At 45.6% G+C, this 25,038-nt stretch overlaps 1 protein-coding gene across 2 annotated transcripts in view; it reads left to right on the forward strand.

The window, feature by feature from the left end:
• The first annotated feature begins 1,599 nt into the window (after window positions 1-1,599).
• LOC126541546 (nose resistant to fluoxetine protein 6-like) overlaps window positions 1,600-25,038 on the forward strand; it is a 63,136-nt gene continuing 39,697 nt past the window's right edge. For both annotated transcript variants that reach the window (XM_050188354.2, XM_055075888.1), the window contains exons 1-5: window positions 1,600-2,125; window positions 6,389-6,568; window positions 6,961-7,054; window positions 15,249-15,335; window positions 20,617-20,782. In XM_050188354.2, the coding sequence (XP_050044311.2) occupies window positions 6,439-6,568; window positions 6,961-7,054; window positions 15,249-15,335; window positions 20,617-20,782 (477 nt within the window). In that variant the 5' untranslated portion in view covers window positions 1,600-2,125; window positions 6,389-6,438. The remainder of the gene's footprint in view (window positions 2,126-6,388; window positions 6,569-6,960; window positions 7,055-15,248; window positions 15,336-20,616; window positions 20,783-25,038) is intronic.

A 25,038-nucleotide genomic window follows, 5' to 3' on the forward strand; every position in this document is an offset into this window, starting at 1 on the left:
GCAGACCTGACAAATAAGCCGGAAAAGCGTCAGTTAAGTTTCGAAAAACTTCAAGTCCTCGGACACATTATCAGCGCTGAGCATCTTCGTTTAGATCCCGAAAAGACAGCAGCTATAGCGGTGCCCACGGATAAAACGTCAGCGAAACATTTCTTGGGCATATTTTCCCACTATAAAAGATTCGTTGAAACTTTTTCAAAGTTTGCCAGACTCTAGAAAACTCACAAGAGATGTGCCTTTCAAGTGGTAAAGCAAAGAGAACGCATCTGACGATTTATGGAAACGCCTGCAACTCTTCCCGATTCCGGCCCATTTTGTCAAGACAGCCGACACGGAAGTGCAATTCGACGTCAGTAGCATCGGCTTTGGTGCCACTTTAGTCAAATGAAAAAACGGGAAACAGAGAATAATAGTTTACAAAAGCTGTAAGCTCTTGAAAACATACGTAAACGTACGTAAACTATTTAGCAACACACGGAGAGTGTGTCGCAGTGATTTGGGCACTAAGGAAATTTGACGTTACCTCTACGGCGATCATTCAAAGCAGTCAACGACCACCATTCGCTTTGCTTGCTTGCAAACATTGAATTGCCCTGCGGACGATTCGCAAGATGGAGCCTCATCCTGCGCAATTATGACAGTATAGTGGATTGCATACAGAGTCGGAAGGAAGCACAGCGATGTCGACTGGTTGTCACAAACACCAGTAGGCACAATGTCTTGAGATTGCTGATGCACTCAAAATGCCGAAACGTCACGGAAAGGCCCTGAATTGCTGTTGCTAATAAAGCACCTAGAAGACTTCGACGTTCAAGCCCCATGTTTCCATTCGGAAGGCTGTCATCGTCCTACCTTCCAGGATGCGGGCTCCACAAGCGAAACCGCAGTCACACCGAGACAAATGTTTTAGTTGTGGCTCATTCAGCCTTACGGCAAGAAATTTTGCAGGCATGTCATAAGCCCACATATGACACCTGGCTGAGGGGCGTACATTCATCATAATTTATCTGAAGGACTACTCGCCTTAGTTCCTAGCTTCAGTGCAGCACTACGTGATGACTTGTTAATTCCATAGGAATTAAATTACATCCGCGAAACCAGCAGGTCTCCTAATGCCAGCAAATCCACCAAAGGTTTCATTTCAACAAGTTTGAATGGCCCTTCTTGGGTTATTCCTGGCGTTATCTTTTGGGGGAAAAGTGAATTCTCATAACGACTGACTATTTGACGCGATATGTAGAAAACTGGCGCACTGCTTAATGTGACGACCGTAAAAGTTGCAATATTCTGCGTCGACAATATATTTCTCCGGCCTGACGCTCTTGCCACTATTACTACTGATCGTGGAACAGCATTCGCTACTGATCTATTCCAATCCTTAATGAGAGTAGTACTACTTAATGGAAGACTACGGCATACCATCGCCAAACGAATGGCTTACCTGAACGCCTCAGTAGAAATCTGGCTGACATGTTTTCTAGATATGTCGATGTTGGGCACACGAGGAACGCAATTTCGCCCTACATCATCTTTGCGTGTAAGACGGTTGTTCATGCATCAACCAGAGTTATGCCATTTTAACATGTATTTGGTCGAACAGTGACTAACACATTAGATAATTTCTTGTCATTGGACGAAGATAGCAACAATAAATGTTACCTAGATAACTTCGGGCAAAGAGCCGAGGATGAACGCCAGATGGCAAGGTGCCGAATAGGCCACAAACAGCAGTTTTGGATCCCGCAACCTCCTACTTAGCAGCACAAAACCATAGCCGCACGGGTGCACTTGAAGTGTTCTGCTATTGTGTACACACTTGTTCAAATTTTCTCAATAAAGAAGCACGCACAAATGTGGTGTTTCTACGTCTGATCCACCCAGAAGGGTGCAATTTTCCTTATTGTGCATGGCTGCATAATAAAGTTATAAAAAAGCTATATTTGTCAAAAAAAAAAAAATTCAGGTGGCATGTGCCAGAACCGTGAAACAGTGACAAAGTATATTCTAAAATATATGTGATTTTATATTTGCAGTATAATTGCAGCGATTATACTTTTTGCTGTTATTACCGGAACGCTTGTTGACCACTTCGTGGAAGAACAATCTGAGTGGAGAAAAGGGCTTGGTGAGTACAGTGGATAATTATCCGTTCTACGTTTTTTTATGGTGACAACTGCACGCGTTCACCAATGTTGCTAGGAAACATAAGTAAGAATTTTAAAAAATCTGGAAAACTAATATCATGAGATGCATGGCTCGCAATAAGACCAGATCATTAAATTTATTGGAATGACCTCTATAAAGAATGTCTAGGGATTTATACTACATTTCAGGCTCAGCAACTTGCAAAAAGATGAATATGAACAAAAATAAACGCCAGGCACGTCAGCTAGTATTCTTCGAAGAAGTGGAGATTCTACCCACGACACATCATTATGCAATGTGAAATAAATGCTAATGTTACCCCAATCAACTTTGCTATTATTAATGACATGAGGCGTGGCGTAGCAAGAAGCTTTTTTTGGGGAGATGTCCTGCCTTGTTCCTTGGTTTCGCCCGTCCTTCATGAACATGGGGAGAGGGGGTGCAGGAAGATGGGATGCGGTTCACGTGAAAACTTTGGCTGGTGTTTGGACATTGGGACACTTCCTCTGAATAACCGTCTGGTACCATCATCATCATCATCATAATCATCATCATCAGCCTGGTTACGCCCACTGCAGGGCAAAGGCTTCTCCCATACTTCTTCAACTACCCCGGTGATGTACTAATTGTGGTCATGTCATTGCTGCAAACCACTTAATCTCATCCGCCCACCTAACTTTCTCCCGCCCCTTGCTACGCTTGCCTTCCCTTCGAATCCAGTCCGTCACCCTTAATGACCATCAGTTATCTTCCTTCCTCATCACATGTCCTGCCCATGCCCATTTCATTTCCTTGATTTCAACTAAGACGTCATTAACTCGCGTTTGTTTTCTCACCCAATCTGCTCTTTCCTTATCCATTAACGTTATACCTATCATTCTTCTTTCCATAGCTCGTTGCGTCGTCCTCAATTTAAGTAGTACCCTTTTCGTAAGCCTCCAGGTTTCTGCCCCGTACGTGAGTACTGGCAAGACACAGCTGTTATGCACTTTTCTCTTGAGGGATAATGGCAACCTGCTGTTCCTGATCAGAGAATGCCTGCCAAACACACCTTAGCCCATTCTTATTCTAATTATTTCAGTCTCATGATCCGGATTCGCGGTCACTACCTGCCCTAAGTGGATGTATTTCCTTACCCCTTCCATTGCCTCACTACCTAGCGTAAACTGCTGTTCTCTTCCGAGATCATTAAACATTAGTTTTCTGCAGATTAATTTTTAAACCCACCCTTCTGCTTTGCCTCTCCAGGTCAGTGAGCATGCATTACATTTGGTCCCCTGAGTTAGTAAGCAAGGCAATATCATCAGCGAATCGCAAGTTACTAAGGTATGCTCCATTAACTCTTGTCCCCAATTCTTCCCAATCCAGGTCTCTGGATACCTCCTGTAAACACGCTGTGAATAGCATTGGAGAGATCGTATCTCCCTGCCTGACGCCTTTCATTCGTGGCATTTTGTTGCTTTCTTTCTGGAGGACTACGATGGCTGTGGAGCCGCTATAGATATCTTTCAGTATTTTTACATACGGCTCGTCTACACCCTGACTCCGGAATACCTTCATGAATGCTGAGGTTTCTACTGAATCAAACGCTTTCTCGTAATCAATGAAAGGTATACATAAGGGTTAGTTACATTCCGCACATTTCTCTATCACCTGATTGATACTGTGAATATGGTCTATTGTTGAGTAGCCTTTACGGAATCCTGCCTGGTCCTTTGGTTGGCAGAAGTCTAAGGTGCTCCTGATTCTTTTTGCAATAACCTTAGTAAATACTTTGTAGGCAACGGACAGTAAGCTGATCAGTCTATAAATTTTGAAATCTTAGGCGTCCTTTTTCTTATGGATTAGGATTATGTTAGCGTTCTTCCGAGATTCCGGTAAGTTCAAGTTCATGAGGCATTTCGTATACAGGGTGGCCAGTTTTTCTAGAACAATCTGCCCACCATCCTTCAACAAATCTGCTGTTACCTGATCCTCCCGAGCGGCCTTCCCCTTTTGCATAGCTCCCAAGGCTTTCCTTACTTCTTCCGGCGTTACTTGTGGGATTTCGAATTCTTCTAGACTATTCTCTCTACCATTATCATCGTGGGTGCCATTCGTGCTGTATAAATCTCTATAGAACTGCTCAGCCACTTGAACTATCTCATCCATATTAGTAATGATATTGCCGGCTTTGTCTCTTGACGCATACATGCGATTCTTGCCAATTCCTAGTTTCTTCTTCACTGCTTTTAGGCTTCCTCCGTTCTTGAGAGCTTGTTCAATTCTATCCATATTATACTTCCTTATGTCAGCTGTCTTACGCTTGTTGATTAACTTCGAAAGTTCTGCCAGTTCTATTCTAGCTGTAGGGTTAGAGGCTTTCATACATTGGCGTTTCTTGATCAGATCTTTCGTCTCCTGCGATAGCTTACTGCTATCCTGTAAGCTCTGGTAAGCGTCTGGTATAACTACTGCCAAAGTTTAGTATCGCTGTCGAGTTGAATAATAAAGAAGCAACATGAACACCAATGAAGTATGCTTCAAAGTTTGAGCACACTTTTCTCGAGGCTGGTGCTTTATAAGCACGTGATTTGTTCTAAGCTGATATACTTCGTTACCAGTTAGCGTCCACTGCGCAGATTGGATGCATGATGAAGGTCGATAATTAGAAAAAAATTATTTGACATACACTGTGACATTGCTGACATGACAAACGCTGCTAGTCTTCGTGCCAGTAATGCGCACATGTTTAATTAGCCCAGCTGATAATAAATAACTTCGCTCAAGCCAGAGGGGACGTAAGTGCAAAAATCATCCCCTGGTGTCGGTTTAAGTTTGTTACATGTGCCCACGTATCTTTAGGCCAACGTTCGTCGGTTCATTGCATTCAAGGCTGCGCACCTTTGTGCGTGTGGGTGTTATATGGCATGACACGTCCACAGATACGGGCGAGACTGCGGGTGGTGATTACGCAAACATTTTACGAGCACAAGCTACACTTAAAAGTATCTTTATAAAAGCACCGCTTAGGCGCATTTGCACGAGAAGCAATGATGGCATATATTATACGCGTCAATGTAAATAGAAAGAAGTGCACATTTCGCTCTTGTTATAAGACTGTTATCGGTAGTTTCCACTTACTTGCAAAATTTTACATGCTCGTCCGTGTTCATCCACTCTTTTTTTTTTGGTATTTCGCCTGCTTCATGCGTGAAGCTATAGGCACGTTCTCGTGCAGTTTACATGGTGTTCAATTTTGGCATAATTGTTTTCGTCGACAGTTTCATTTGCACTGTGTCGAGGAGCTGCGGCCGCCACCTAAATGCCCTCATCTTAATATAATGGTTTTATGTGAGAAACGCGTTATAAAATAGGCAAAGGCCAAGTGTCGATTAACGAGTAAATCATCCCCTCTTTGAGTAGAGCAACCTAATTTATTAGAAGAAACGCGCAAATTTTAGTTTTGTTTTGTTGACAAACTGTAGCCGCTCTACAAATATTTTGTTCGCAAGTTTTACCTTCTTTTAACGTAGAAAAGGTTGTATAACAAACACCTAATATATAATAGATTTCATTTGCTGCGGGTATGCGAGATTCGTATTTAGGAATAAATATTTATTCATTCCGTTTCTTTTCGGCCGAGGTGGTGATATCAGTTAAACTGATTTTCTTGAGCTGAATGAGTCGGCCAGTAACTAAGCATTGTGTGGCCCTCTGAACAGGCCTACTCCTATAAGACCAGGTGCTTACAGGCGTACGAATAGAGTGTGCGTGCGCGCGTGCGTGTGTGCGCGTGTGTGTGTGCGCGTGTGTGCGTGCGCGTGCGTGTGCGTGCGTGTGCGTGTGCGTGCGTGTGTGTGTGCGTGTGTGCGTGTGTGTGTGTGGGGGGGGGGAGTGGGGTGTGTGTGTGCGTGTGTGTGTGTTATGCATACATGTTTATCTAATGTATCTACCTATTTGTCTACATGTATACATCTGTCTGCCAGTGTGTCTGTCTACCGATAATGTCAATTCGTTCTCATCATCATTCCGGTAAATTCACTCACAAACCGAATACGGCAGTCACGTTCCTGGGTCGCTAGTCAGCGAAAACATGTTGAGCAGAAGTGTTTCTACGACCAAATTCAAGACAACCCTCATGCATGACATACTATCTGCGAAGACGTCTAGCGAATAGAAAAAGGCACTTATGCGAAGGAAATACTTCGTGAATTGGGCCCTTTGAGACATACATTGAGAATGACGTGGTACTGCTTTCCAGGTGTCCTGTTTCAAGTCGTCGTGGCCTTCTCGGCGAAATCCAACACGCGCATGTTGCTTAATGTGGACGACAAAGATCAAGTTGACCAGCAGTCTCTGCAATTCTTCCACGGCCTTCGACTTTTCTGCAATATGCACGTTGTGCTCGGACACGCCTTCATGATTACTTCGGACAACTTTTGTAAGTGTGTCACGCATGTTTGTGACTTAGTTCTCGGCTTTGCATTGCCTTCGCCGGATATTCTCTGATAGTAACAGCAGTAACTATGGGACGAAAATTTTTCTTGACAATGAGGTTATAGCAATACTTAAAAAGATATTTTTTTTTACGTTTGCTTCACCACTTCCATATTTATAGCATTGAATCGCATACATGAATTACGTGGTAGGAGACTGAATGAACCTCTAGCCCTCGTTGCTAGGAGACAACAATACTTTGTTGAAAGCATCTTTGTCTGTTACTTCTGCGGACATAACGAATACGCGCCGAAGAATATTTGCTTTATTAGTACGTTTGGTGTATACAAGTGCAATGATTGCTTTCTGAATCTTGTTGTAATCATGCTCTTACAGCAGGAATGCTGAACATGTTCACTGCCACATCAGAGTGGCGAGCAATGTTCATAGCCACAGCATTCAACACCATTGACACATTCTTGTTTATGAGGTAAGCAATCTTGTTCTACTCGCCGATTTTCCGCATTCATACTATGATGTAGTGTTTACCCGTACATCTCCTTTTCGTTACTGCTTATTGGTGGTGAATTCGGTGTGCGGCTATACAATTAATTCGACAGACCAACCTTTCATGCGCACAGCTCATTATTATTCGATTGCATAGTATGTAGAAAAAGGCAGTTCAGCTGCAAATGTAAATTTATCGTCATTTAAATGCACCTCCAAAATAAAAGAAAGCGTCAAGTGGCAAACGCTGTATCGCTAGTGGCTAGGGTTCACTGAAAAATAAACGTAATATAAGGACACATGCTAATCGCAGCTTACACGCCGAATCGAAAAGACGCTCATGCGTAGAAGGAATACTAGAGGCATTCCACATCCCATATATCTGTAAGACCTGCAGTGGACGGACATCCATCATTTGCACTTTAAGAGAAAAAAATGTCTAGATAAGACATAAGCGCCTTCTACGATGAAGTTTCTCATGTTTAAATTACTGTTTTCTAGGCCCGTTCACTGTGTTTTGGTAAATCTTTTTCATTATGTCTAATCGCTGTCAACCTGCTGTCACCGCACTCTATACGCACCCCTGTTTAGGCAATTATTCACAAACTTTATTTCCCATGAGTATCTAATGAGCCGCGGTCCGATGTCGCGTCTGACTAAAGGCTGGGTGCTACATGTGTTCTTACTTCACTGACATGATATATCGCACATGTGCATGTTATCGAGTGATTCAATTCCGAGGAAACTTCAGCATGGTGTCTTAAGGTAATAGTAAAAGCAGTTTCGATTTTCAACTGCTCGCGGGTATTAGACGACGCGATAACGTAGATAGTCTCACGGCATTCTGCAGAGACCAGAAAAAATGCTATCCCAGTTCTCAAAGTTGCGGCGTCGTTTTGCACACAATCCGCTAGTGTAATCAACGGGCCAAGGCATGTGAACGCAGGTGAAATGGTAACTGCTTGCAAAAGCCCGCTGTTTTGTTGAACATACGATGAACAGCAAAGCCCAAACGGGGGGTGCCTTTGTAGAAGTAGCACCTAAGCATGCAATACGGGAACGAGGAAACTGAAAGGATAAAGATCGAAGCAGAGGGCTGGCGAAAGTACGATCTGTCCATGTTTGCCAGAGCGACCATGTGCAACATGTTTCTGACAACGAGGCTGTGCCATATTTTGCAATTTCTTTGTATGTCGCGCCTTTTTTGCGGATAATCTAACGTGCATTCACTGTTTTTATATGGGCTTCGGGGTGGGAGCGTATTAGCAGCAGTAACCGGTTCAAGAGTGTCAATGTCGGGTGGTTGGGACTCGCCAACTTATTCAGTGGACAAATTGTGACTCGCTTGCTCTTTCTGAAGGACCGATACAACGACTTTTGCGAACAGTTATACAAATGCTACTGCAAAACATGCTGCGAGAGTTCACTATCTCTTTATTCGGTATGACGGCAAGAAATATCACTGGATATTTGTACAAAGCTGTTTGCTCATTTAGCCTTGCCAAAATGCATTTCTCATTGCAATGCCTACCACCTGCGAATCGGAAGCTCCTGTATAAAGGTCTCATTGACGTACTATAACCAAAGCAAGTGCATAGCACCCACCACTGTGAAGGTCGAGGGCGCAATGCTTAAAAACAAGTTAAGCAACTATCAATTCAGTGAACGACATGGACATTTTTCATTAAATATTGCCGACACGCTTTCAATCCAAAGTTGGCTGTGGGATAAGGGCTTCTTTGTTTCATAGACACTCAACTTCATCTACGCCATACAGAATTTAATTCTTAGCTCAACATGCACACGGTCATGGTCCTCAGTCTTTCCACCTTCTGGATGGAAGGATGTCATGCCGATATCAAGACATGTTTTGCAAAATATTATGGAAAGCGTTGCATACACCTGTGAGACCTACGGAGCTCAACTTGAGCCGCCACATTGGCTCGCCCTACCAGTGAAGTTGCATGAGCAAGATTTACTTTTCGCTATTTATTTTCTGTAGGGCTGCTGGTGTTTCTTTTAAAAAAATCACTTAAACGGCAATATCGCTGTAGCTGTAAAGGCGATAAAAATGAATGATACGAAAGTACGTGGCGTAAAGGTTGGGTCCGCACCAGGCTTCTGTGCTCGATGTCAGAGGTTCGATTCACTCATTGGTCACTGATAATATTTTGTTTTTACTGAGAAGATGCGACGGGAGATTCTACCTGCCTACCTATCTGGCACAAAGAATGCTTCGCAATGATGGAAAGAAAAACTCGCCATCCCGGCGCTGCGATATGGATGTCCAATGAAGCTCTTGAAAACCACCACTACAACTGCTGAGCCGTGTTAAATGTTCGATGGCTTTAGAGTAATGGTAGGAATGGGAATAATGATAATTTTGACAGCATGCCGCAGTCCATAGAGGCGCCGCAACAACATTCACATTAGTTTCTAGGCTGGTTGTTCTATATACGAAAGGCTAGGGACGGCACAGCTCAGTTCGGAAGCTGGCGTCGCCGCGGAATCTTGCGCCACAGTAATCTTTACCGCGAAACGAATGCGGGGAGCACTACGTGCTTTACATTGCTATCACGAGCAGCTTATCATCAATTATGTGGTACGGATGCTTCTTTAGAGCCTGGTCTTTCCTGAAACGTGTGCTGTTATGCATGTTGTATTCGTTATTCCAAATATTGTATGCATTATTCACTTGACTTTGTTGAGTGCTTGTAGCCTCTGCCTTTTGGGGGAGGAGATGACATGACAAGAACTTTATTTGAGTCCCGAGGATCTGAGACCTAGGGAAGCCGAAGGCTCCCCCAGGTCAAGTGGGAGGCTCCGCCAACGATGGGACCGGGAGATGAAGTCCTGCCGCAATATCGTCGTATGAGTCGTTGCATTTTTTCCTTGCTTATGGGGATAGGAGCCATGGATGATGATAGTTTTCGTTATGATGCTCTGTATGCCTCATGCGTGAGTCTGTGGGAAGGCTAGGCTCAGTCATCCAGAACACCAAATTGTTGGAGGCGGTCTGAAAAGGTTGCCGTCGTAGCCATGATTTATTTAGGTGGCCAGCCTTGGCGCAGCAGGATCTCGGGAGCGGCGACAGCGTGGACGCTTTCGTCGAGCGCGATACGTGTTCTGTTCTCGCGCTACCTATACGTCAGCCAATATTCTTCTTCGACTCCTTTGGAAGCGACAGTTGCGCCGCTAGAGGGCGCCCTCCTAGTGCGAAGCGCGATTGAAATAAACTCCAATGGTAAAGTCCAGGCAAAGTGTGGAGATGGTATCGTCATTGGTAGTGTCGAATTCATGCAATCCGAGAGAAATGTATCAGGCAGCAGCGGCAGTGTAGGTTGTGAGCCAGGCAGAACTACAGTGATACCGTAGAGCGAAATCGCGACTTGGCGCAGGTTCTCGTGGAAGCACGGGCCTGTAGAAGTCGGAGCTCCAAATTTAGGCCGTCTGGCAGCTCGGGACTTCCGCGGAGATAGCGGAAGTTTTGGTCACTCATGTTGGTGACGTAGAAGTGATTCTCGAGTTGAAGAAACCAGATAGCAGAGCTGTTGCTGCAAAACTTCGGTAGGTTATGCATCCGCGGAAGGTGCGAGCACAGAGCATCGAAAGGTTCGCCTGCTGCTGCTTGCGGAGAAATCTCAAATGCGGATAGCATTAGGGCTGGGGTGGTCCCTGAATGGAGCGCGAAGTTGTGCCTGTGGCGTCACCGTGGCTTCGAAAGTGAAATTTGCGCCTAGTGAAGCCGGTGGAAGAGCCTCTGTATCGGTGATGAGTGGGGTGCCCCTCAAAGGAGAACGGACAGCTTGTGGGAAGGTCCAAGGAAGGCGAGCGGCGGGCCGTAGAATAGCTGAGAGCGCTTACGTTTGGCCCAGTAAATTCCTTGGAAAGAGTCGTTGCGCAGCTGCCTTTGAGCTGGGGAGGAGACAGAGAGAAAACTTTATTAAATGTCCTTGCTTGAGTCAAGGGGGGGCGGGGGCCGGGAGACTAGCCCCACTAGAGCTCTCCTTGCTCAGGCGGCGGCCGGACTGTCAATCATGGAGGCGTGGTTGGCCAGCCGGACTGCCCAGAATTGGGTCTCGGGACAGGCAGCACAGCCTCCCACTTTTCCGGTGTCGTGATTTTAAATGTAGAGTCGGTGCTGTGTTGAATGGAATGTATCGCTGCGGGGCATGCCCAAATTATGCGGTCGAGGTCGGCGCGAGGCGGACCGCACGCTTTGCACTGCGGAATGTAAACATCTGCGTATATGTGACTGTACAGCGAGTGTGTGGAGAATGCGCGTGTCTGTAATAATCGCCATGTTTCGACTGGTACTTAATATACTTGTCAGGAGGTGAAGAAAAAACACGGGGAAGGCGGCAGATACAAATTCAAGACGACGAGCAAAACGAGAACAAGGTAAAAGCGGGTGCCAACGTTTCTACAAGTGGACTTGTCTTTTTCCAAGGCCTTAAAAAAGACAAATCAACTTGTCGAAACGTTGGCTCCCGCTTTTACCTTGTCCTCGTTTTGCTCATTTTCAGGAGGTGGGTACTTCATTCTTTCCTTACGATAATGCATGAGGATTCAACCGCAAGTAACCATTCCGTGTTTCGCGTGGCGGTACTAGAAGACTGCCTCGTATTCAGCCTGCCCGGCAGCGGGTCACCGGGGGTTGGGGGGGTTGCTGCTCCAATGACGGGTGCCGCGCCCGTTTGACGACTTCTCGGGCAGCGTCGTGGGCAGCTTCATTTCCGGCAATGCCCGAATGACGGACCGGGACCGAGAATAGCTGAACGCGGTGACGACGGGATGGGGATCTACTTGAGAGTGTGCGGTTTGCTTGCGGTGAGCTGAGGCCTCTGGTGAATTTGCGGATAGCCTTAGAGGCCGCAGACAGCTGTAGAGGATACCCGTCTTAGAGGCCGTAGTCGTTGCGTAGGCTAAAGCGAGGGAAGCTTCTTTGCCCTCTTTGGGTTGTATGCTGCGTATGTTGCCCTCTTTGGGTTGTAGCAAGCGCCATAAGCCGTAGGTTGCGGGTTCTCAGCTTAGTCTGTGTAAACCCCATGTGTAGCCCCCTCGGAACACTTGTTGAGTTGTCTCGCGCGGTTGGCACGCCGTTCTGAAATGTAGGCAGGGTGCATATTGCGTGAGACGGGAGTGGCGAGGAGCGCGTCTCAGAGATTCAGGGACATCGAGACCTTGGCTCCTGTCTGCATAAGGTATTGTATGTTCACGGTGTGGAGAATGTGCCGCCTGGTCTCTGTGAGAGCCGCTCGTAGTGTAGAATGCGCTGAGCCTCGATTAACTCATCAGTGGTATTATGTAGGCCCAATTATGTCAGCCCTTGATTCGCCGTCGATTGAGGGAGGTGCAGGGCCTGTTCGTATGCCTCTTTTAGAGCCCAACGCACTGTACGTTTCTCGCGTCTTTGAAGACATTTCAACACTCTACGCGCGGGCCACGCATGTGCGTCAATACTGTGGCACGATGGCGACGGCACGGACGCGCTTCAAGCGACGTCGTAGTTACTCTCACAATAAGCAAATAACAGAGAAAAGACAGAAATAAGAAATATGTATTCAGATCAAGCACACGTTTTGGAATCTATATAAAAGGAGGCTTTCGTGAAGTGGGTAATTACGTGGTATAGATTTGTCGATTTCATCCCTGCGTCCATGGCGTAAAGAAAACTTGCGCACACGTGTGCTCTCGCGCACCTGTGCTATACGCAAAGTGACAACTCTTATATTTACTTGCAGTTCTTCATTACTTCTTGCTTATTTTAAATCTAGTTATGCTACACCCGGTGCAATACATGGCGCTGGGGCACACTGACGTTCATGCACACCCAGCCCGAGCGTCCGTTTTTGAAATGATATGTTCATTGTTACAAACACAAAGGGCCCGACAAAATGTCCCTCAATGTCTTCGACGAGTCTAAAGCCTTCGATACATGAAGGGATTTTACAAAGTCTGCAAGAGCCTCCGTCTGGGGAAACTTGCATGTTTCCTGTACGTATGTTTATGTCACTGTGAAAATGTGCTTACGTATGCATAAAGAAAAACGATCGTGGCCAGATGCTTAAAGCACCGGACTGCTGCGCTGGGGTTTGATCCCAGCACTGGTCACCTATTTCAATTTTAAATGCACAAGCATTATACGCCCAATGGCGCGAAAATCCTACGTCATCGGTGGCGTGACCGAGCGATGGTATCCAAAATGGCCGACAGCTCAGTCAGTAAAAATTGACTCGCCATCCAAGTTCTGCGAAAGCGAAATTCCAGCGAAGCAGCTGAAAACCGCCATTACAAGTGCTAAGAGGGGGGGGGGGGTGCAGTCTTTTATTGTTTTAGAGTCATGGTAGTAATGGTAATTTAGAATAATGTGAGTAACAGGAGTAATGGTAATTTTGAAAGCACGCTGCCGCTGGTTGTATCGCCGTTTCGTTTTAGCCTTGCCGCTCCTCGTATTCACGCTGCTCCTTGGCATTCCTATGGGTTGCCTACCCATAGCTGTGCTTCACCAACAATGGAATCAGTTGCTCGGCTGGTTCTCTTGTATACGAAAGGCTAATGACGTCACCCCCCATGTGCGAAGCTGCCGTCGCAGCGGCAGCTTGCGCAGCAGTAATCGTAACCGGGGAAGCGTATGCCCGGAGCACTACGTGCGGCGCATTGTTATTAGTGATGCCTTATATTCAAATATGTGGTCCGGATGGTTTCTGTACTTGCCATTTATTCAAACGAATGCTGTTCTGTTTGATGTATGCGTCATTCCAAAGAATGTAAGCACTTTTCGTTTCACTTTGCTTACTGCTTGAAGTCTGCTTCACCTCCGCCTGCCCACATTTTTTCTCATGGACGACGCCACAAATAATGCCGACCAACGAGAGCCTAAAAGCTTCGTTGTAATACACGTCACAAATGCTCTGATTGGCGTCAAATTTCTCAAGGATGTTGCTGTAAACAAAATAAATCATTGGCTTTGAAAAGAAAATTTCGCAGATATGGATGTGGGTGGGAATCCAACCCTGGCCTCCGTTGCTCGAGATCAACACGCTTTCCCAACACTGCGGCGGCTCCATGGTTCTAAATGTATGTCTAGTGCGTGCGTCAAAGCACACGTCACGTCGCAGCCATCTTGCTGACTAAATGTGTCGCCTCTTCCTCCAAAGGGAATATAATGGCCAGTGGTGACGAATCGAGCTAAAGACGCAGACAAGAGGGCGGCTGTTGAACTTAGAGCTAACATTTATTTCAAAAGATTATCCATTTTAACTCTGGGCATCAGGCACACCATGCACGCATCATCGATGAAAAGATTGTAAAAAGTGAATGAGTGCATACAAAAGGTTGTTTTCAATATTGTGTTCCTTCCCTTGTGTGGATACCTAGAAAGAAAAATCTGTTCTTTCTCATAGAGAGGCCTCAGACGGACAGCTCACGCGCTCATCGGCGGCTTTTCTTATCAAATACGCTTCGTCTATTTCGCGTTCTCTTTTTGTGTTTTCTTTCCTAAAAAAAAAACCTGCGGGTTTCACGAACACTGTCACAATGAACCGATTTCCTGAAACCAAGCTATTGTTGGCTATAATGCGCTCGCATTCCGACACGTAAGCAGTGCTAACTGTCACTGCCAAAAATATTTAAGTACGACCTATTCCGCAAGACAGCAGTAGCAGACGTTGCATCACACACCGAGCGCGCATTGGGCCTTCATGTATTCGAATTAGGTGACAAAATAAGCATATCGTGTAGCAATTAATAAAGCCGTTGTCTAAAAGGTTCCGAAGAGATCCAGAACTGTTTGTTGCAGGTTAGCGGTTCATATCGCTTATGTTATAATGATTGTCCTTAACGTACATCTACGGGTGTATATAATAAGGCGTTTCCACATAAAACAACTTGGCGATATTAATGCAAATATTTGTACGCATCGCATATAGCAGTGTGCTTGATTAACTCCCCGAAATGTTCCATATAAGTTCATTTCTCCGCTTAGCTTTAGGCAGAGGTGCTGCGTGATCGAGAGCATGACGGCATGCCAGCAAGCAGATTTTTTCATTGAGATGCTATTTTATTAGAAAACCGATGAATTTCCGAGTTTGTAATCGATCAGCGAGTAGGCAAAGTGACGGAAGTAGCGCGACATAATTTCGGTCAAAACTGACCTGTCTGAACCACTTTTCCAGCGGATTTTTGCTATGCTATACTCTAAAGAAGTACGACAGAAGCAGGCCTGCCGTGTTCATCATTGCCATTCTTAAAAGGCTCATCAGGTGAGAAAATTGTGCTATATCTCATCCTCTGCTAGATGTGATAGTTGGAAAAATGAAATATGAATGGCATGAGCAATTACTATACTTCAATGAACTGCCAAAGACGACAGAAACAGCTAGCACACATGCGTAAGGGCTACCCTTATTGGATGCTTGTCCCTTGAACCTTGGGAATGCCACAAATGTAGACGAGCAGATGTATTCGAGGAATAGTGACATGATTATTTCTACATTTCCTTCTTTTGCGTTCTGTGAAGCGTATAGACATCGAAACTCCAGAAAAAATACTCGTAATCCTCAAAGCGCCTTACATAATTCTCTAGAGTAGATTTTACGCGAAGAAGTTTCGGTTTAGATTCCCAGGAGTTGTATGGTCATGATATCATGAGGTGGCAGTTGATCAAGTAGTAGGAAAACATGGGAATGTTTCGGCAGCCGCTCCGGCTCATTCAGGCCTCTGCTCCGCTGTCAAATAGCAGCAACATGTAAGACGTGTGACAATTGCAGAGCGAGTGAGTTGGAGCAAGCATCAGAACGTTAGGATAAACTACTCCCACTTGACCTCCTTTAGCGTCATGACTTATACAGGTCCTTGGAAAGGAAAGCGAAAGTAGTTCGTAAAAAAAAGCTATGACTGCATAATATTTGGTGCGCACTTATGCTTGGCAGTGTATTTATTAAGGTTTTAGGGTCTAGCAACATTTCACAAAAAATATGAGAAGTCGAAAATCTGAAGTATGTAGTTATGTTAGTGACCACTGCTATACGTATATTAAATGTCACAAGCTTTTGCGGCACACGCAGAACAGTCACAGAATGGCTAGAGGAGCGGCTCCATATGAACCTGATTTTCGGCACCACGCGCTACAGGTTCTTCGCAGCAAAGTCTTTTCGCGTCGTTTTCAAGAGAACGACCTGAACTCTCTGCCCGTCATCAACTGCGAGCTGCAGCTTGTGCTGCTTTCTTCACTGCAGTCTACCGAGCCCGACATTGCCTGGCTGTAGGCGCGTGCGTAGCTCTATGATTCGCTCATCACCAGGGGTGTGTTCTTTGCGAGGAGATGCCACAACTTGTGCCGATGAGCAAACACCGGTATCGAGCTTACGTGGGACACTTGTCACATCCATTGACCGTGGCACGGTACGTTGATGTTTTTGTTGTTGTTGTTGTTGATGATGATGGTTTATTGGCATTCTCTTGGAAACTGGGTAGTGAAAAATGGTCATCCAACTTTGCTTGAGTTAACCAGCTACACTTAGCATGCAGCTGCTATATCCTACTGCTACATGTCACGACACCTGTTGGAATGTAGTGCAAGTCCACTTCAAGGTTTGTACGCATAGACGCTACACAACGCGCATGTCACACCACGTGTCAAGTGGCACCATACGATCCTAGTGACGATGTTGGTGATATGGCGTTCCATTTGAAACGGGATAGTGAGGAACAGTAACCTAACCTGCTTTACCTAATCAGGTATGCCATATATATCAATAAAGCAATATTTATTCATCTCCATAATGTTCCTTTTTTTCCTGAACTCTTCAATATCTACCTTGTACTGCTACCTATGCAACTAGTACATGGCGTTCCACCTCGTGCAGTAATATGCAAATCAATGCAAAGGGCGCACGGATTGAGGCTACCTGGCGCACATCGAACATAGCAAGTGGCACTAAGGTATCAATTGGGCCTGTTGGTATGCCATAAGTGCAACACGCAACATCGCACCGGTTATGTGGCGTGCCAAGAAGGCATACTCTACCGTATACCACTGTCATGTAAACGCTTTTTATGACACTGAGGTGGGTGCGTCAATGACAGGGTGTGTGAGCATGCGAATAATGTTAAAAATAAGACAGGTGACCTGTTAGCCATTCACTGCACAGATTGCAGAGGCAAACTTCGATTAGACCAGTGCAAAATATTAGCTCGAAGCAAAGATGACTTGCTTGATAATAAAAGCACATAATATTTATAAATTAGGATATAGGTGCACCAGGGAATCTAAGAGTTCGGGTGGGGCATGTCAAAAGGGGCAGCTCGCCCGTGCCGTCGTCCGACTCATCCACGCTAAGGACGTGGCTGAAGGGACGAACATGCTCTCATTTAGAACAAGGAGTAGAGGGTTTGCTTAGAATATGGTGAAAAGCCGCTAATGAAGACTGGAGATCGTTACGTCTCACCAGTCTAGCATGACTTGATTGAAGCATACTGACGAGCCGACAAAGTCTGCGCAAGCGCCCTCTGTCCTCCTTAGATCCCTAGGCCAGGGAAATCTACCGCCCACCTTCGTTCAATCGGAGCGTCCAATGTCGCCGGAGGACCCGCGTTGAGGGCGAGGTTTCACACAACCACTTCCGCACCTTTGTTCGCTGAACACACAGAAAGGAGGGGACCTTCGTAGACGGGGATGGTCAAGCTTGACTCAAGCTGGCGCGTCTTCGTTCCTGGAATGTCCTAGTGGTTAGCTGGAGCGTCTGTGAAGGGACCGGGGCGGTTAGCGGAGTATGTGAAGAAACGCCGAAGACCAGCCTTTTCCAGGAGTTTTCTTGCTCCCACCGTCCGTGACGGCGAGCGAATGAACAAACAACACTCGATCCGCCAAACATGGCTCACCTTGCTGTCGCCGCAGGTTTGCACGAGGGGGACACGTTGTTAGCTTCACATATCGATTCGTCACAATGCTGTGGGAGAGAAGGAAGGTCACGACCCCCCTTGGCCACTCGCAACTTGAGGGGTCAATTGCACTGTCTGCAAAAAAGGGAGCTTCCTTGAGCGGATGGACAAGTGTGTAAAGATAATCCTCAGGACATGCGCTGTGTTGTAGCAAGTGTATAAAAGTGTATGCGCAGCGTTTAACATACTAAAGGCACGATACGATGGTAATGGTAGAGATGGTGATGATTTATTGGCATTCCATTTGAAACGCAGTGGTGCCATAGTCACAGAGCCAACTTGATTCAATCACGTGCACAATGTCTGCTTTTTTTATCATTCTCGTATACATCTCCTCAAAGTTCATTTTCTTCCTCAAACCTTGCATCACTACCCTGTACCGCTGTCTGTGCATCTGGTGCATGGAGTTCTCCCTGCTGTAATATACGCAACATGTAATGCAAAATGTGCACTTCTCGACGCTGCGCGGTGTGCATGTCACATCGCGTGCCTCCTCGCGCACTAAAAGACGCGTTTATAGGGCATTTTCCCTTGGCATACTAGCAAGCGCTTAATTGGCTCAGTAGTAGAGCAACTGATTACCGGGCTGTGGGCCCGGTTTCGAACTTGGCGGAAAGAGGGCGTTTTTTCTTCTCATTCACGGCGATAGCTGCTTCGCACACTGGACACCGGCGGCGGACACTACAGCGAGCCGAAACGGCTATTGGAATGTACCCAAACAGCTTACAGTGTGGAATATTGCCTTCCTTGCGGTTTACGGCCTCTTTTCCACATGGTGTATTTCGATTTCTATCCTCTAGCCTCATTCCTGAATCACATGACCGCGCGTTCATGTAATAAGCTTAGTGCTCGCTTACCGCATTTTCCCCGCCAACTCGTACAAGTATACACTGTATATCATCAACGTAGACTAGATGGTGAATCACCTTCAAACTTTTACAGCGTAAGCTGTTATGGGCTCTTCCCAATAGCCGTGTCGGTTGGCGATAGTGTCCCCCGCCGCCGCCGCCGGTGTCCGCAGCAACTATCACCGCGAATAAGAAAGAAAAAAACCCTATTCCGCCACGACCAAACTAAAGTGCGCTGCGCGGGAGTCAGCTACTCTACCGCTGAGCCACGCCAGCGCCGGCGATCCTGCAGATGAAAAGGGTCAGATAAACGCGTCCCAGCAGGCGAGGAGTCCCGCGATGTGACATGCGCGCTGCATAGTGTCGATGAGTGCACATTCTGCATTGCATTTTGCATAATATTTTGCCAGGTATGTAGCCAGCTCTATGTAGGAGCTGCACAGGTAGTCGTTCAAGGTTGTTGGACAAGGTTTGAGTTAGACAAATAAGTTTAAGGAGATGTATACAAGAGTGCTAGAAAAAACGTATATTGTGTACCTCATTGAATCAACCTCGCTCGGTGACTAAGTCACCGTCGCCTATGAAAATGGATGCCAAAGAATCATCGTCTTCACCTTACTTATGCACCGTATTGTGCCACTTGCGTTGCGATGTGAGATGCTTGCCAGGCAGCGTAGGTATGTGCACACTTTGCATTGCAGTTGCAATAATTTCCGACGCACGGGCGTGCGATACGAAAGATAGCACGCCATGTAGCAGTTGATAAGGTAGCGGTATAAAGTACATAGGAAAGTCTTTAGGAAGAAAAAGATTATAGAGATGTATAAATCTTGCTGCAATGAAAAACATGCATGGTCTACTTGATTCATTCAAGCAGGCTAGTTGACTGTTCTGCACCGTCCCATTTCAAAGGGCTTGTCATTATATTTTCATTAACGTCATTAGCATCGTATTCTGCAATTTGACACGCGGTGTGACATGCGCGTTGTCAATTAGTACAAACTTTGCATTGCAGTTCAGTTATATACCACCAGATGTCCCAACTTCTAGCAGTTGCATATAGTAGTTGCATGCTGCATGTAGCTGGACATGGTTATCTCAGGCAGTCTAGGCGACTATTTGTCAACACCCCGTTTCAAAAGGGATGCTAATAAACCATCAATATCATCATGAACGAACCGGGCCACGGATCAAGGAATGGGATCTGTACGCCACCCAGTCTGGATAACAGTGTTTACTCTTGGGTACATACGTTACGGCGCCTTCTCGCAAGGCACGAACCAGTGCTGAAGAAGCGATTCGTAGAGCTACGCGCGCGGCTGCCACCAGGCAACATCGGGCTCAGCAGACCACTGTGCAGAGAGTAGCACAAGCCGCAGCTAGCCGGAGACACCGGCCGGACAGTTCAGATCGTTCTCGAGAGAACGACGCGAAGAGACTTCGTTGCGAAGACCCTTTAGTGCGTGGTGCCGAAAGTTGAGCTTCGATGAAGCCGCTCCTACAGCTTACGCTATGACTGTGCAGCGTGTGCAGCTACAGGCTTGTAACTTTTTTGTTCTATATCGAGAGCAAAACCCACAAACGGAGGACAAGGAAAATACAGGGAACGCTGTTGCTTCTCACGATTTATTGGAAGTGTCACATAACTACACGCTTACTTAATCACTGCTTTACCAAATGTTTTCAAAGACGTTGAAGCTATGAGACCTCAGGAATACATACGTGTTTTTCTATTGCTTCTGTGCCATTGCAGGATTTGCGTCCCACTTTTCTTCACTATGATGTGGTTCTACCTGCTGCCTGGTTTCGTCACCGGACCGGACACCGAGGCGTTTTTTCAGAAATTTTATGCCGAGATGGCAGAACACTGGTGGCATTTCATTGTCCACATAAAAAATTTATTCGAACTGACCGTTCATGTGAGTTTTTAACTTGTTTTTCGTCATTTAAAGTTTGAACCTAACACAGCAACTGAAACTTAGGGCTAATGTACAGGATACATTAATATGTGAGGGTGTGGTGAAAAAAGTGCGGTGTGGCGGTTGTGGCACCTATAGGCAGAAACTGTTGCGACGGGAGTCTAGCTTTCATTCCAACCATTCTCAACGGTGTCTTAGAGAATATTGCAATGACTGAAATTTGTTATTCAAGAGCCACCAATTATCGCGTTATCTTTACAGTCAATCTGAAACGGCTTCTCCGGTTATGCACAAATGCAATAAACCGCTAAGGTGCGTTCTTCCGATCACCAAGGGACATGTTCGAGCCCTCTGCGTGAAGAATGTAATTTATTACTGAGTTTGCAAAACCTTGCATTGCTAGCGATTGCAGCGGCGCTGCTGCCAGAGATTTAAGCCGCCTCTGCCTATTCCACCGTTTTTAGCTCACTCTGCGCAGACTGGGCAAGTGAACGGTCCGATTGGCTTCCTGCCTGACGTCGTCTGGAATGCTTGAAACATGCCGCACCATGAAGCGTAATTTAATTGCATGGGTGTGCACAGTAATTTCTGCCCCCTAAATATAAATGCACAAGTAGAATAAATGTAGAAGTTTCGTCAAGCCAGGAGCGCACTTTCACCTGACCATACGGTTCGTTTGCTACAGTTCTGGCACCTGGCGCCATTAGGCAACACAAACATGAATTACACCATGGCTGTATTACGGTCGTCTTACGCTTCAGGTTTGTGCAGGAATGAAACGGCGCTACCGACACATTCTAGAAGACGCGGCTGCACGTCCATGTCAACATACTAATTTAAACCCTGTCTAAAGAAAAAACTCTTCTAGTGGCAGCTGCTATTTGCGGATTCGCCAGAGAGCTAAGTTCCATGTACAATTTGTCAAGAATGTTAAAGAAATCATATCACTAAGGCGGAAAGTTGGGCTGGCTGCTAATCAATCATTTTACTGTGTTGTTGAAGCATTGCACTGACAAGAACAACGCGAAGACACACAGCAATACACGACACTCGCTGCACTCGCAAGTGTTGCGAATGAGGCGAGTGTAGTGTATTCTTGTGTCTTCGCGTTGTCGTTATCAGTGCGGTGCTTTACCACCAAGGTATGATGAAGAAATGATATCGTAACGCTACATCTGAAAAAGAAGGAAAGCATTACGAAGGTAATTGAATTTGCCTTATAACCCGTCAAAACGACCGTCAGAAAGCCGCGATCATCAATAGAAGTTAACGTGGCGTAAATATTTATTTTTCTTTATGACGTAACGTAACCGTTAGAAATAGCTCACTGCACAACATGCGAAAGTAAGCGGCAGCTTTGCTGTGCTTGCCGTTTCAACTGACGACTCCAAAGAAATATTACGAGCGCCTTGAAGAGACAATTGTAAACGTGCGTATTAGATATTTGCATATTATGGGACAATTCCTAACACAAAATAATACCGCTAACAGCTATTTTATAGTTAGTACAATGGATATACTCTCGCTGCTACATGCGAAATGCCGGGCGGCCTCAAACTCTTCTTTTTATTCATGTAGCGCAAGCAAAGAACAGAATCCGTCGTGCATTGCATCTTGCAATCTTTGCAGTTATTCAACAAGCGTAAAATAGCTTACATAAGCAAGTATAATATGCGCAGGACTGAGCATGCTCTCAGGAACGGAGGAAGCCTAAAATCAGTGAAGAAGAAACTAGGAATAGGCAAGAATCAGATGTATGCGTTAATAGAGAAAGCCGGCAATATCATTACTAATATGGATACGATAGTTCAAGTGGCTGAGGAGTTCTATAGAGATTTATACAGTACCAGTGACACCCACGAAGGTAATTGAAGAGGGAATAGTTTAGAGGAATTTGACATCCCACAAGAAACGCCGGAAGACGTAAAGAAAGCCTTGGGAGCTACGCAAAGGGGGAAGGCAGCTGGGGAGGATCAGGTTACAGCAGATTGTTCTAGAAAAACTGGCCACCCTGTATACGTAATGCCTCATAACCTCGAGCGTTCCTACATATTCCTAATCCATAAGAAAGGCGACGCCAAGGACTTGAAAAACTATAGACGGATCAGCCTACTGTCCGTTGTCTACAAAGTATATACTAAGGTTACCGCAAATAGAATCAGGAACACCTTAGACTTCTGTCAACCAAAGGACCAGGCAGGATTTCGTAATGGCTACTCAACAATAGACCATATTCACACTATCAATCAGGTGATAGAGAAATGTGCGGAACATAACCTACCCTTATATATAGCTTTCATTGATTACGAGAACGCGCTTAATTCGATCTAAACCTCAGCAGCCATGCAGGCATTGCGGTATCAGGGTGTAGACAAGCCCTATGTAAGAATGCTCAAAGATATTTATAGCGGCTCCACTGTCACCGTAGTCCTCCATAAAGAAAGCAACAAAATCCCAATCAATACGGGCGCCAGGCAGGGAGATACGATCTCTCCAATGCTATTCACAGCGTCTTTACAGGAAGTATTCAGATACCTGAATTGGGAAGAATTGGGGGTAAGAGTTAATGGAGAATACCTTATGAACGTGCGATTCGCTCATGATATTGCCTTGCTTAGTAACTCAGGGGACCAATTGCAATGCATGCTCACTGACCTGGAAGTTCAAAGCGGAAGGGTGGGTCTAAAAATTATTCTGTAGAAAACTAAAGTAATGTTTAACAGTCTCGGAAGAGACCAGAAGTTTACGATAGGTAGCGAGGCACTGGAAGTGGTAAGGGAATACATCTACTTAGGGCAGGTAGTGACCGTAGATCCGGATGATGAGACTGAAATAATGAGAACAATAAGAATGGGCTTAGGTGCGTTTGGCAGGCATTCTCAGATCACGATAAACAGGGTGCCATTGTGCCTCAAGAGAAAAGTGTATAACAGCTGTGCCTTACCAGCACTCACCTATGGGGCAGAAACCTGGAGGCTTACGAAAAGGTTTCTACTTAAATTGAGGACGACGCTACCAGCTATGGAAAGAAAAATGGTGAGTGCAACGTTAAGGGATATGAAGATAGCATATTGAGTGGGGGAACAAACGCGAATTTATTAAATCTTAGTGGATATCAAGAAAATGAAATGGGCATGGGCATAGGAATGTAAAGAGGAGTGAAGATAACCGATGGTCATTAAGGGTTACCGACTGGACTCCAAGAGAAGGGAATTGTAGCAGGGGCGGCAGAAAGTTAGGTGGGCGGATGAGATTAAGAAGTTTGCAGGGACAACATGGACACAATTAGCGCATGACCGGGGTAGTTGGAGAAGTATGGGAGAGGCCTTTGCTCTGCAGTGGGCGTAGCCTGGTTGACGATGATAATGGTAATCGCAGATTGGACAGAACTGTTTCAGATACTTTTAGTAGATACGTATAAAAGTTTCAGTATTTTATAGGTAAGTTGTTTTTAAGAATGTGGTCACGCGTCCCTTGGAACTACATCGATGCATCTTCTTTCTTGAGAAGCTGACATAGGTCGCCCTTCAAAACAGAAAGACAGCATCTATCTATCTATCTATCTATCTATCTATCTATCTATCTATCTATCTATCTATCTATCTATCTATCTATCTATCTATCTATCTATCTATCTATCTATCTATCTATCTATCTATCTATCTATCTATCTATCTATCTATCTATCTATCTATTATTGCAGTCTAATTTCAGTATTAGAGGATTAGACGATTGTAAAATGTGTAGTATGTTACTCCAACCAAATAATAGTCTTTCTTATGTGTGTAACGCCCAGATCATCATAGACCTCCCAGCCTAGGTCATGCGACGCTACGGGCACTGCTAAGCCGTGCCGTAATGTCACTAAGCAGCGTGGTACCATCACCATGTTGCGTAGGGAAGTACGGGCGGCGAAATCATGTCTTCCGGGCATTTGTTTGCACAAGTCTGCTGTTCAGTGCCACCACAGCCTGGTAAACAGCAATGGCCAGGAGCTGCCCGGGGAAGTCTGCCCATTTCTAGGCAGGTAGTGCTCAACAGAGAGAATGCAAGCGTGCCCCACTACTGTAGTTTGCAGAGCCTGCTTTCTCATGCAAAACAATTATCCACGTGGCACAGTGAGCCCAATGCGCTCTTGAATATAAGTTGGGTGCAATATTACGGCTCGTAGACTCAGCTGGGGGTCATCGCAGAGCGCCGCGGAAGGAGCGGCAGCTTCCTGGAACCCCTGTATATACCACTGTATATCAAAAACG

Source organism: Dermacentor andersoni, chromosome 3, assembly GCF_023375885.2.
Source record: "Dermacentor andersoni chromosome 3, qqDerAnde1_hic_scaffold, whole genome shotgun sequence".
Classification (NCBI taxonomy): Eukaryota; Metazoa; Arthropoda; class Arachnida; order Ixodida; family Ixodidae; genus Dermacentor; species Dermacentor andersoni.